This window comes from Pleurodeles waltl, chromosome 9, assembly GCF_031143425.1.
Source record: "Pleurodeles waltl isolate 20211129_DDA chromosome 9, aPleWal1.hap1.20221129, whole genome shotgun sequence".
Lineage (NCBI taxonomy): Eukaryota > Metazoa > Chordata > Amphibia > Caudata > Salamandridae > Pleurodeles > Pleurodeles waltl.
The window spans coordinates 391,806,633-391,820,096 of NC_090448.1; the positions used below are offsets into that span (position 1 = coordinate 391,806,633).

The 13,464-nt window shown below is 42.6% G+C and overlaps 1 protein-coding gene across 5 annotated transcripts in view; it reads left to right on the forward strand.

Annotated features, from left to right (window-relative positions):
• Positions 1-13,464, forward strand: part of LOC138259377 (5'-3' exonuclease PLD3-like) — a 106,611-nt gene that overhangs the window by 49,097 nt on the left and 44,050 nt on the right. For all 5 annotated transcript variants that reach the window (XR_011198712.1, XM_069207074.1, XM_069207076.1 and 2 more), the window contains 2 exons: positions 1,207-1,346; positions 2,338-2,503. Coding sequence is in view for 4 of the 5 variants with exons in the window: in XM_069207074.1 (XP_069063175.1) it covers positions 1,207-1,346; positions 2,338-2,503 (306 nt within the window). In the remaining variant the exon portion in view is untranslated. The remainder of the gene's footprint in view (positions 1-1,206; positions 1,347-2,337; positions 2,504-13,464) is intronic.

Genomic DNA, 13,464 nt, shown 5'->3' on the forward strand with positions numbered 1-13,464 from the left:
GTAAGTGTTGAAATGTGAGGCATTATAACATGGTATTAACTGACAGTAAACTCCATGTTCAGTCAGATCTATATTTAAATGCACAGGAAAGCAAATCAGAAGGTGGGACCGTCTTCAGGTTGTGAAATATACTAGGTGATTTTACAGTGATGAATTGTAAGACATAACTGCTGTTAGAGACCCCTGAACTGTGATGCAGTTAAGGGAACTAGTCGGAAGACAGGACTTAATAAAATATATACCATATTCAGAATCCATAACACTAGCCAATGAGATCCCAGCATAGCTTCTCAGATTTTCTATACAAAGAGATAGAGGCCCCAAGTTGTCAAAGGACTTGCCCAACGTGTTATCCCTTTGTCTTCATATCGCCACTGCCATGTTGTCGCATCATCCCCCTTTCGTTCATATCTTTCTTCTCCTCATGTGCTTTTTTTGCCCATTCTTCCTTTGGTCCGAACTCATCTTGTCGAGTTGCTTGGGAAATGAGGGCGTAATTGCTAACTTCCATTCCTCCTCTCCCAATTACAGCGGTCCTTCATCAACTCAAAGGCACACACTCGCTCTGTCTTCACCCTGTCTTCCTTCTCTTACCCCTGTTTCCTTTCATCCCGAAGACTTATCACACTCTTTCCCTCTCTACCTCTTCCTTACGGTAAAAACGTTACTGCAGGCTCCAAATTCCACTTCCCCCTCTTTTTGCACCTTCTAACTGCCCCCTTGGCTCGTCAAATGCCTTAGAATAGTTAAGTATTGACTTCTGTTTTCTGTAGCCTCCTCATAAGTCCAGTTCTGTTTACACACTCCCTCCTCTTACATAAAATATTCAACAACCTGCTTTGCCTGTTTCTTTATGCTGTTAGTTCATCTGCTTGGGCTATCTACCCTTACTTACTGACCCTTCCCTGATCGTGTCCATTCTCCATCCTTCCTTTGCTCACACTCCAATGCTTGTATAATATTTGATGTTTGCCATCCTGTTACCACCACACAGATGTGTTTCCCTGAAATACCTAATCCCAGTGCACAGCTAGGCTTCAGTGAACCAGTTAGATTGACAACAGCTAACAATTACTTGTTTCAGAAAAGCAGAGGGCTGAAAACATGTTGCTTGATAGCATAGAGCTAGGCAGTGCCCTAAGCTGAGGGTAGGCAGTTGGCAGCTATGTCTGGATTCAAAAGCGCACTGTCCTCTTACCTTTTTAGAGTTCCCCCGATGCCCTCTGTGCAGGAGGCCGGAGCTCAGACCTCGACAGCATCCTTGCTACCATTGATGACGCCAAGGAGTTTATCTACATTTCAGTGATGGACTACTTGCCACGTTTGGAGTACAGCGAACCCAAGAGGTAGGATGCAGACTAAACTCCCCTGCCCACCAGGATTGTTGGCTTGAACGGTGCCAGAAAAGATGGGAATGACAAGAAAAGAGTGGAAATCTGACAATGGGCAGAAGATGTAGATGTAGAGCTATGCAGGATTGCAGTAAAAATGTAACCCAGGATTTAGCTGTTGGGACTGGATACAGACATTTCACATTGCTGAACAAAACTTGTATCCGCTTTGACTCTGAAGATAGGTAATTGGCAAGGTTTACACCCTTTGTAAAACTGAAAATATGCTCCTTTCTTCAGAAAACTAGGTATTTTGATCCTGTTCAACAGATAAATTGTGCGTATGCTCTGATGATATTCAGTTTAGAGTTAGCACAGCTTCAGTGCACTGTGGCTTTACAAACAGGTTGTGGGTACAGTCTTTTTTCTTCAGAAAGGTAGCAAGTGTTATTTGACTCTACAGTCTACTTGCCAGCATGCTTCATACTGCAGACCACTTGCAAGTGAAATACTGTCTTTCTGAATGGTTGTGAGTCTGCTCTGATCTACAAATAAGTTGAGAGTGCAATCTGGCATTAGACAGGTTGAGAAAAAGCTCTTGCTTGCACTTTGTGCAGCGCTCCCACTGGACGCTGGCTCTGTTTAGCTTTTTTAGCTGTCTACCTCTTAGTTAGCCCACTGGAATTTGAACTCTCTTAAAAACATACACACGGGGCTCACACCAAGCCCTGCATTTTCGCTAGAACACGTGTTTTGTAATGCAGCTTACAAAAACCCTCAAAACCCTTACAGTACACAGGTTGAAAATCTACACTTTAAAATCATTCACTAAAATGAACAAAACTCAAATAGTAAAAGTCAAACTGTAAACGTTTTTTATTGATAGACATTCATTATTAACTTATTTGGAGCATTACCCTGTACATTAAAAGTATCCCGAGGTCTGTAGTTCTTAGCTTTATTTTTTGTGTGTTTTTGTCTGACTCGTTTTTTCTCTCTTTTCCAGATTCTGGCCGGTAATTGATAATAGATTACGCTCCGCGGCCTGTGATCGTAGGGTAACAGTGAAGCTCCTCATCAGCTGTTGGCCACACTCGAAAAAAGCCATGTTCGTTTTCATGGAGTCACTTGAAGTGCTTAGCCGTAAGCCCTTGGAGTGCCCCATTGAAGTGGTGAGTTTTATGACCTCAGCATCGGATAATGCACACTGAAAATGTCTGACATCACGTGGTCTCCAGCAATGAACCTTTTATAGATTCACTTGGTGTGACATAATCTTCGCTCGCGGGTCAGTAAGCCTTCATTTATTCATGCTTTAGTAGCAAATCAGCTATTCACTTTAATAGCCCAAGAGCCCAGTTCAGGAATTTATTGATGCTTTGTTTATTGGGGCGGTGGAGAGAAATTGGGTTCTACTCTACCCATGAAGGACTTGCCAGGTTGTTTCTCTGCATGTGAAGTATGTTAGTTCTCAGTAGCGTAGTTTTTTAGTTATAAATACTTTTCTTATTTAACCTGGGGAGGAAGAAGGGGGATTTAGATAATGAAGAACTGGACCAGTACACAATATCTCAAGATTCCTGCAATGGTTGCAGGTTTTATAACCCCCAAAGCAGCTAATGCCTCAAATGTGGGAGCTGCTACAGAAGCTGAAGGGCCATTGAATATGGAGATGTCAAAGACAGACCATATGTTGGTGGCACGTGAGCCAGCATCAGCAGTGTACCAGTATAAGCAGACATGCAGTTGCAAAGCCCCGCAGAGTGAACAATGAAAGACGAGCAAGTCGATCCGCTTCCACCTAACCACAAAAAGCACAGCTGGATCCGCCAACAGATGTTTAAAACAAATATGTGAAAGCAAGAGCTACTTCTGCTTGGGATAAAAGCTTATGAAAACCCAGCGACTAGTACTCCTTTAGGCATCAGAGCATTTCCACTCCTAAGCAGAACGTGATTTAATGACGACTGTGCTGCTCAGATGAGTACTGCATATTTATCATCTTAGGTAAAAAATGTATGCTCTAGAAGTTAACAAAGCTTCTTTTTGTGTTACTACTGATGAAAGCGTATCTATTTTATCAAGGCTAGCAGGGAACAAATTAACCGCGTCCCAGACAGGACATCTGAAGCTCTTATTGCAAGGTGATAGAATGTCACCCAGCAGAGTTTAGAGCCTTTGGCACAGTAAGTGGATAAGCATAACCTTAATACAATCCACAAAATCAAATGTTAGTTCTGAAAATAGAGTGTTGATACTTTACATTCATGCCTGCATGTGCAGAGTATGTGCCCTCATGAGCTGCCTTTAAGTGGTCTGTCTAATTGCTGGATTGGGACGGTCCTCTATCCCTGGCACCACAGGAACAATATCCTCGGTTAGGACTTAAAAACATTTTAAAGGGAAACCGTAGGAGGCATCATCCCTTTTAATTGATCTTAATTTGAGATCACGGTACAGCCTCAACCTTACATGTTTGCACTACTGTCTTCAAACTCAAATCATCCACACGGTTCTCTTCTGCGTGAATCCCTTCAGTTTTATGTGCCCTCGCATGCTGGGGGTTATTCTATAGGATGGCGTTCTGCTCACAAAGCTGTTTAGCTTTTATTGATTTTTGTTTTGAAACTCTGAATCCGTTCAAGCCTCAATGGTGAGGCCAACATTGTAACTTTGTAAACAAAAAGAAGACTGTGACCTGTGGGGACCAGTGCATCTGTCTTCTGAAGAGCTGATAGGAGGGCTTTTAGCTTTCTGTTCAGTAGAGTCACCCAAGATGTTAATGAGTCTACAGCTCCTTGAAGTCCCGATCTTGGAATACTGCCTGCACTGAAGCACAAGTCACAGACTATTTTTGCTTGGTACCAATCACAAGCTGCACAGAGCTGTCCATATAGAACACGGTATTCTATCGGTGCATGGATACCATGTGACGATTCTGTGCACTGCCTGTTGCTGTTGTAAAGAATGTGTGTTATGACTGTAGAATCACACTCAAACTGTATATCATTCGAGTGCAACAATATTTGATATGATGTCTTAAGTTGACGTCTCTAAGGCAGGTACAAAATAAATTACTTTCTTTTTTTCCTGTGTGAGAGGACGCTCCTTCAAAAAGGTCATTTGCTCAGAAGGTTTCTCAGTAAAAGTAAATCCTTACTCACCAGCTGAAGATAAATGTGATTTGTAGGCCCGCAGTGGGGGTAATTTGTTCCCCGTTGTATAGTATATATGTGCAGCCTGATGTGCTTCGAACAGCCAAATGACTAGGTTTTAGTATTTTCGCATGTCTGCAAAGATTTTGTCTGTAGCATGTCTGCTTTTACCCCAACGAAGATTGCTTCATGTACATATCTCCAAGTCTTTTAAGTAATGGTGGGTCACATGAAATACTTTAACGGCTCTACATGCGTACCATAATGTGGCAGATACGCCCTTACAAAATTCAAAAATTCCACTAGGACTTGTAATTTTCTTAACGTGTGCAGGAGTTGCAAAGTAGCGCATTTCTATATATTTTTTTTTTTAAAAAGAAAAGTTGACGTCATTCATTTATTTCCATTGAAAAATTATTGTGCCAAAAATATACACTAAGGTAGGCAATCTTTGGTTTACTGAAATGTATTTTGTAGCCCTATAGGGCTAGTACTATTCTGTGTGTTATTTCTGTGTTCATCGAAGTATTGCCAATGAAATATGTCTTCAGTGGGTGACAGTACATCTAGCTCATCTTGCAGGATTTTCATATGTTTTGCTGTGAATAAACCTGGACCATTATTATACCCTCATGGTCCTCACGTATGCCTATATTGGCTAATACCATCAAGCGTTAGTAAGGTACTTTGATTCAGTCACTATGTTGTAACTAAAGAAACTATTAGCTGTGTTGAGCCATTTTATAATATATTATATGTATATTTTCGATGCCAAATTCGTCATTAGCCTAGAGCTATGAACGGTCTGCACCTCGTATGTACATGTGAGAATTTGAGTTTCTACACTCCCTGATACTGCAATTGTGTCAGGATCATTTTGTCTTCACCCCTTTGCCTCTACCTTCAATTGATATTGTATGTATATTATATTGTTATTCAACTGAACAATCTTGAAAAAGACTTTCAACATTTTACACGAAATGCCTGGAACTTACTTTTACAAACGTACCTTAATATTTTATTTTGTAAAAAAAAAATTAAAATGGTACAACGCTAACACATGTACCTAGATACAACAAGCTATATATATATATATATATTACACACACTGTACAATCACAAAGTTCACAACAAAAAATAAGTGAATTCTCTGCTATCTGAATTATGTATCCTATTGCAATTGAAATTCACTGTCCTAGCAAGAGTACATTTTTTTTTATAGTCGACAGTAGAACAAGTGTTGATGTTTTGGCCACTCTGAGTCATGGGTGGGTCAGACCCAATTCAATCACTCATTAAACGTTTCCCCCTAAACAATACATAAGTCAAACCAGCACCCATTAAGACCTGACAATACTAAAAATTAATTCTCTCAGGCAACACACATCAGTCAGTTGGCCTTTGGTAAATAACTCCAGATAATTATTAGATTGTGGTGTTTTGTAAGACTGTGAATCACAGTTGGGTTTAAACTAATAAATCTTTAATCCTGTAAACCACAGTTGGGTTTAAATTGTCAAGTCTTGAGGGGTGCGGACTTTAATAAAATATCTACTTGTCCATGGGGCAGGTTGCTTATTAAATGTACTTGTCCTGTAAAAACATCTACTTGTCCCTTTGGTGCCATGTGGTGCTGCGACAAATTATGGCAGCAATCCAATTATTTAGGAGCGCTGATTATAGCCTCTCTGATTATGCCAGGGCTAGTACTATAGTAGAGCTTGAATACTAGCTATTTCAAGCCCTACTATAGCAATTTCCCTATTTTGCCACCTTTCCTCAGAACTGCATACAGGGGCTGTAGGAAGCAATAAGTAATAGTTCCAGGGCTGGAATGCCTTTGAGTCTGTGCAAACATACTAACTTGCATGTTTGAAGGATTTTCACCAGCTCTTCTCTAATCCTTTCCCATACTGAGAAAGGATGGAAATGTACTCCTGACAAGTGTTTGGAAAAGGTGTTTGGAGGGAAAGTGAACTTGTAAATGCCCAATACATTTTTGTATGAGCAAATCTACACATGCATATATGCTCGCGCTATAATACAGTTCACAAATATTTTCTAGGAGTACAATTTCCTGGTCTACTTCTGTAAATTCTTATGAATTCATGAGAGCTACTATTGTAAAGACTTATACCATGGGTGCACTTTTGTCAATTCAAAGAATAGGGCCCCTAATTTGGTCTGGTGCTTACCAAGACCTTTTGTTAAAAGTCTATTTCTTTTTCTATCAGCTGGCTTTACTGTGAGTGCTGTACAAGGAGCATATTGGCACACAATGTAGTTTTGTTCTTTGCCAGGACCTACTGTGGCAATGTGTGCTTTTTGAGACCAAAAAGCAATTTTTGCGTTTTGCCAATGTTTGTTACAATGTTGCGGTCCACAACAATAAAGTGTTACAGAAGCTATATCAAAAGAACACGCACATTGACAAAACCAAAAGACTGACCACCAATTCCAGATTGGTTGGTTTTGCCACTGCTTGTTTATTTTCATGTTTCCCATAATCTTGTTGAAAATGCTTATACTGATTTTTCTATTATGAATATGTTTTGGAATACCAGCATGCATTAATGCATTTTACTAAATGATGCTTCAAAGAACATTCTACAGTAATTTAGCAAAACCTTTTTTTCTAATTGCATTCTTTTCTGAACATTTTATTTTGAAAGCAAACAATCCTCAATCTTGCTTACAAGCTTCTGCAAACATTTGCATCTAATGAGAGAGCATTCTGGGAGCATTATATATAGCCTTATTTGTGAAACTTTTCAAACATGTGTACACTTTTTAGTACTGGAGCCATACTGTCAGTAGTGCAGTGTGACCTTACGTTTATTTAGAGCACTTACCCTAATAATAAAGACTTTGCATTAATGAACCATAAATACAAGGTCGAACAGCATTAACATATGGGCACAAACATTACCTCAACTGCAGACAGTTCCTTCCCTGTAAGCCTGGATCTATTTGTCCCAAGGACAAAATAAAGATGAAAACTTGTTGTCATTGACTCCAAACAATATGTCCCGCCTCAAACTATAGGAATTCCTCACCCCTGAGTCTTTAATTCTAGACACTGCTGTGCCATGAGATGGTTTAAAGATTCTAATTGACTGGATCACTAAACACTGCGATTGACATGTTGTTGCTTGCCATTATTTGTACATTGTCTCCACCAATATTATCGTGGCATTTCTATTGTTAGTGGTACCGGGTTGGCTTCAATAGTCCCTTCTGAGATTCTGCATCTTTAGTTTGGTGGCAAAATTTGTCAACTTAAGTTGTTTTCACCAGCTTCTGGAAAACATTTATTAATGCTAATGTCCTTCCTCATCAGATACTTCACATTTGCACCGATCAGCTCCTCAAGCAGTAGACTGATTGTCTTTTGTGTCTCTGACGTCACTGTAGGAAGCTGGCCTGGTGTGTGGTGAACATCTATGGTGTTATCACCTTATACCAGGTCTAGTTAGCCCCTATTAGTGTAGGCAGTGTCTAGGAAGCCAGAGCTCTCTAGAGGTATCTGTGGATGAGCAGCCAAGATGTATCTAAGAGACATGCAAAGCTTATGCAAAACCACCATAGTCACACAGCATTATCCCACATGAAAGAACCACACAGTGTTACAAAAATAAAGGTATTTTATTATGGTAACACAAATACTGGAATACTGAATAGGCAATCCGCCAACTGGAGGTAAGTAAACACACTATTATATTCACCTTAGCAATCAGTAAAGAGCATAGAACGCAATATGCATTGTCAAATGTATAGGTGAACAGTGAGGGCCCTAGGGGAGGGCCAAACCATATACTAAAAAAGTGAAATGTGAAAGACAGTCCCCCACCCAAGGATGTGGGATCAGTAGAAGGGAGCTGGAGGAACTGGGAACCCCCAAGAGGTGAGTACCAGAACGACCCCAAGCAACCAGGACAGAATCTGGTTTTTCCCAAAACCAACAGGAGGACTTTGGAAAAAGATTATGCAAGACCCAACCAAGACTGGAAGAACCCAAAGGTGGATCCTGACAGAAGAGGACCTGCAAAGGAAGGGGACCAAGTCCAGCTTGTGGTGGAGTGTTCGGTTGTGGGAGGGACCACTACCCACCCTTCTGTGGATGCAGGACCAGGTCGACGGTGGACAAAGAAGGGCAGCAGTGCAGCACCAGAGATGAAGAGAAGTCCCAGGAGTGATGCAGGTGGTGTTCCACATCGGTGGTTGAGATGCAGCCGGTCAGTGGTGCTCAACAACCACCAACAAACCTTGGCAAATGCAAGAGATGGTGACCAGGTTTTGTAAAGCTGGAGAGGGCCTCCAAGGCCCTGAGGAGTCCGGGTGACCCTTAGCAGTCGGGAGAGTCACAGGAAGAGGAGGCGGCCCCCACTGGCAGCAGGCACAGCAGTCACAGTGAGGCCCACATAGCACACCTGAAGAGGTGTCCCACATAGCTGGAGCAGCAGGCAGGAGACTGTGCTTTGCAGGGAGAAGTGTTGGGAGCCTGAAGATTCCTTGGAGGAGGAGCAAACAAGGTTTGATAGCTGCAAGAGTCGCAGTGCACAGGTGTGCTGTCCTTAAGGAAGAGGCAAGGGCTTACCGTCTCACAAGTTGGACAGCTGGTAGAGAGGACCAAGGGGACCACTTAAGACCACCACCTTTGATGCAGAATTCAAGCAGTTAAGGAGGAGAGCAGATCCACGCAGCTGGTCGTCGTTGCAGATGGTGGCTGCCGATGCAGGGGAGTGACTCCTTCACTCCAAGGGAGATCCCTTCTTATTTCTTGTGCAGGCTGAAGACTTGCCGACCTCGGAGGATGCACAGCCGGGAAAATGTTGCAGTTGCTGGAAGGAGCCAGAGAAACAATGTTGCAGAGAGGAGTCATCACTGTAGTTGCAGATTGTCGGTTCCTGGAGGGCCCATTTGCAGCCCGAGTGGCCAGAAGATGAAGTAAACGATGCAGGGGAGTCCTGCTGGAATCTTGCATGTCGAATCTGAGAACCCACCCAAGAGAGAGATCCTAAATAGCCCAGAAATGGGGATTGGTCACCTAGCAGGGTGACCACCTATCAGGAGGGGGCAGTGACGTTGCCTACCTGACATGGCACGTAGATGCTCCCAGGGGCCTCTGCCCACTTTTGATTCAAGATGGCAGAATCAAGAGGCTGCCTGAAGGAGCTCTGGGCACCCACCCTTGTGTGGTGATGGACAGGGGAGTAGTCACTCCCCTTTCTTTTGTACAGCTTCGTGCCAGAGCAGGGACTGGGGGTCCCTGGACTGGTGCAAACCGGTTTATGCAAAGCAGGCACCAGATGTGCCCTTCAAAGCATACCGGTGGCTTGGGGAGGCTACCCCTCCCAAACCATGTAACACCAATTTCAAGGGTGTTGCCTCCCTCTCACACAGAAAATCCTTTGTTCTGCCTGACCTGGTCAAGCAGCAGGAGGGCAGAAACCTGTCTGGGGTATGGCAACCGTGCAAGCTGCCGGAAAACCCCAGAAGACTCGTAAGAGCAATGCTGCGGGTCCTTTAAGGAGCCCCCAGAGTGCATGGAATCATACAACCAATACTGCCAACAGTATTGGGGTATGATTCCAATATGTTTGATACCAATCATGCCCAGGTTCTGAGTTACCATTATGTAGCTGTGTCCAGTACTCATGCAGGGGTGCCCTCACACACAGGTACTTCTGGGCTAAGAGGGCCTACCATAGCGGTGACTTACAGTGACCTGGTTCAGTCACCTGTAGTGAAAGGGTGTATGCACCTTTTCACGTAGGATGCAATGGCAGGCCTGCAGACACATTGTGCATGTGCTCACATAGGTGGCATAATATCTTGCTGCAGCCCATGGGAAACCCCTGGTGCCCCAGTGCCTTAGGTACCTGAGTACCATATACTAGGGTCTTACCAGGGGGCACCAGTATGCCAATTGTTGGGTGTGCAAAGTCATAGGCAATCAAATTTAGAGGGAGAGAGCACAATCACTATGGTCCTGGTTAGCAGGATCCCAGTGAAACAGTCAAAGCATACTGCCAGCAGGCAAAAAGTGGGGGTAACCATGCCAAAAAGAGGGTACTTTCCTACAGTGACAGCGAGCAAAAACGTTGCATTGAAATTGGACCGAAAGGACTTCTAGTGGTTCAGACTTTAGCTCGCATTCTGTTCACCTCCTTTTTATTTTCCTCAGTGTGACACCTTAAGTGTGATGCGTATGTCTAGATGTTGGTCCCTTGCTCCATATGGCAATGGTATCTAGCTATAAATCACTGATAAGGCTTAAACAGTTCCAACCAGTCTTCTGTGTTTCCATTTGAATAGGACCAGGATGGCAGTTTGGGCTCGACTCTCCCTATTGGAGCAGGATCATGTCTGATTTGCAAATGGTTGACCTCTACTTAGAGTGGAAAAAAGAAGCAAAAAAAATTTACCCCTATGAATGCCCTGAGAAGATAACAGCGGCTGAGAATAATTTAAGCATTCCATCCATAACCTTTTTGTTTTCTCAAGTCCCTTTATTTTAAGACCCAAAGTATGTTTTGTTGAGAGATTCTGTTGGTTCTGTCTTTTGTATACTATTGTTAAATTGCCTCGTAGTGCCAGCTGTTGATTCTGCATACACCCTATTTGGCAACATCTAAGGATTTATGATTGCACAAAGCCTTCCCCTTTGGTTTAAGTTATTTTGCATTGAGTGTTTTTTCTCTTTTCAAGAGCTACTTTCATGATAACCTTTATATGGCAGTTTTGAAGTATCCTGTTTCCTGTTTTTCCCACTTGCTGGATACTCCAACATATGTTTAGCACCATTATGTGAAAGCAAATGCTACATTTAAAGAGATGTTGCTGCCCAGATTGGGACTTCCCTGTATGCTGCCTTAGTCCAGCTCTTCCTCTTCAGAGTATCAGCCTTCTGAAGTGCATGACTGATTACCAACCTCTTATTGTGATGGCTAGCGATTACCAATCACTTTCATTCTGAGTCTCTGTCCCAGTGTCTCACTCTGGATCCTGTCTTACCAGCTGTTTGGGATCAACCCTCTACAGTGCATATTCACTACTAGTATAATGGAATGCCTGCAAACGTCACAAATCAAAAACACTATCAAGGCTATACGATGTTAACATTTGACTGCATTGTATCAGAAGGAAGGTGTGTTTGGATCCCTCAAACCTTCAGGTGATACTCGAAGACTATAATGACCAAGAAAGGGTGAGATTAGCCTTAATGCAAGCCAGGATAATGTTCCCCAAAGCAACTGTTGGGTGGTGAAAGGCATCTATAATTTTGGTACAGTGGGCCCATCATATCCTGGGCCTCTGCGTTACTGCATGTGCTGCCCTAATGAGAAGTTTGCCGAAGGTAATGTGCGGCGTGTCACTGTGGACAATATTTAGAGATTCCATTTGCTGTGACCAGAAAAAAGGAGGCTGTGCGTGCTGACTATCTTCACTGTTTTACTCAAGACCCAAAGGCCAAACTGCTGTGTTACAGTTCGACCAAACCCAGAGACCAAAAGTTTCTGAATGCCCGTTTGAGAACTGATGCCTGTAAATTGAGTTTTTTTCAAGGCCAGTGTTGCTGCAGCTGTCCTGCCATTCAAGGACCATCACCAGTGGAGAGTAGAACTATCACAGCACTCCCTCTCTCTCCCTGAAAGAAGAGAGGGAGTGGATCCAGCAAGTATTGCACCCTGTCACAAGTCTGTGAGAGGGCTACTGCTATGTGTGATTGTGAGGCACTCTTCCGCCCCCATGACTGAGGTTCCTTTTTGCCCATTGTCTTCAGCGTGCAACTCTAGCTCAATTTTTTTTTCTTTCATTGTTGCAACACACTGCACACTGTCTACTTGACCATGAAGACACCCTGCCCCTGCTACTTCGGAGTTGGTCACCTTTTGTTGCTACGGTCCTCTGACTTGCATATCTGCTTCTAGATCATATCGGCTGTCCAACTTTTCTCTCATCAGGGTCATAGTTGTCCCAGGTTTGTATCATCATATACATAACACGTTCTGGGATATCCTTTTCTCACCATGTCTGTGCAGATAATGATTCTTCTCCTTCTTATACCAATCTTGAGCGGCATAAAGACAAATTTCTCTAATCTTGTTTTTTTTAATTTTTATATTAACCTGATTGGGCAGATCAGGCATAAAACTGATTTTAATCTCAAACCAGAATCTGCAGTGTGTGCTTGTCAGCTTCCATGTCCTCTGCTATCTGCTTTATACCCACGTTTTTTGCACATTTAAAGTAACTAAATATCCTGTATCTTTCACACCAGTATCTATTTTCCCAAATGTTGGCTATATAGAAATTAGCCAACGCAGAGCCATATAAGAGAGCACATTTCAGTTTTCTCACTAATGTAAACAAGTCTCATTTGAAGTCCACTATCCATATGTTCCTAAAGGGTGTTCTCCTCTTTTCTTTGGTCTTTGCCCTTGTAGTTACGCCTGGTCTTCTGTTTCTTTTTTCTGTAACTTGGTTGTGCCTCCTTTTCTCTTTTTTTTGGGTTTACGTTGTTGCCATTTCCTTATCTGTTTTTTTTTTTTATCCCTTTTGAACTTGGTAGTGCACTTTGAATTTTGGTATACCTGGTAGGGCAAATCAGTATACACGGAGAATGCAGGTGACTGGTTTGAAGTTTTCAGTTGCCTACATGCACTATTTCTTCTACTTCGGGCATCCCTCAAGGTCTACTCTATGGCTCTATAATGTTCTCCTTCATCCATTCTTTCCAACACGTGCATTTGTCAGATTGTACCTAGGATACCCCTGGTTGTCCTTCCAGTCTCCTCATATCATCACCTCCTCCTGTTTATGCTGCCATATTCTTCATCATCCTCTGCCATGCATGCTTCTACGTGAACCACCAACATTCCCCTGTTTTATCTATTATTTAGCTTTCTTGGTACACAGGAACCCACTTGGTAGACTAACTAAATAATGAGATAACCTTTTATGTTCTGCCTGGG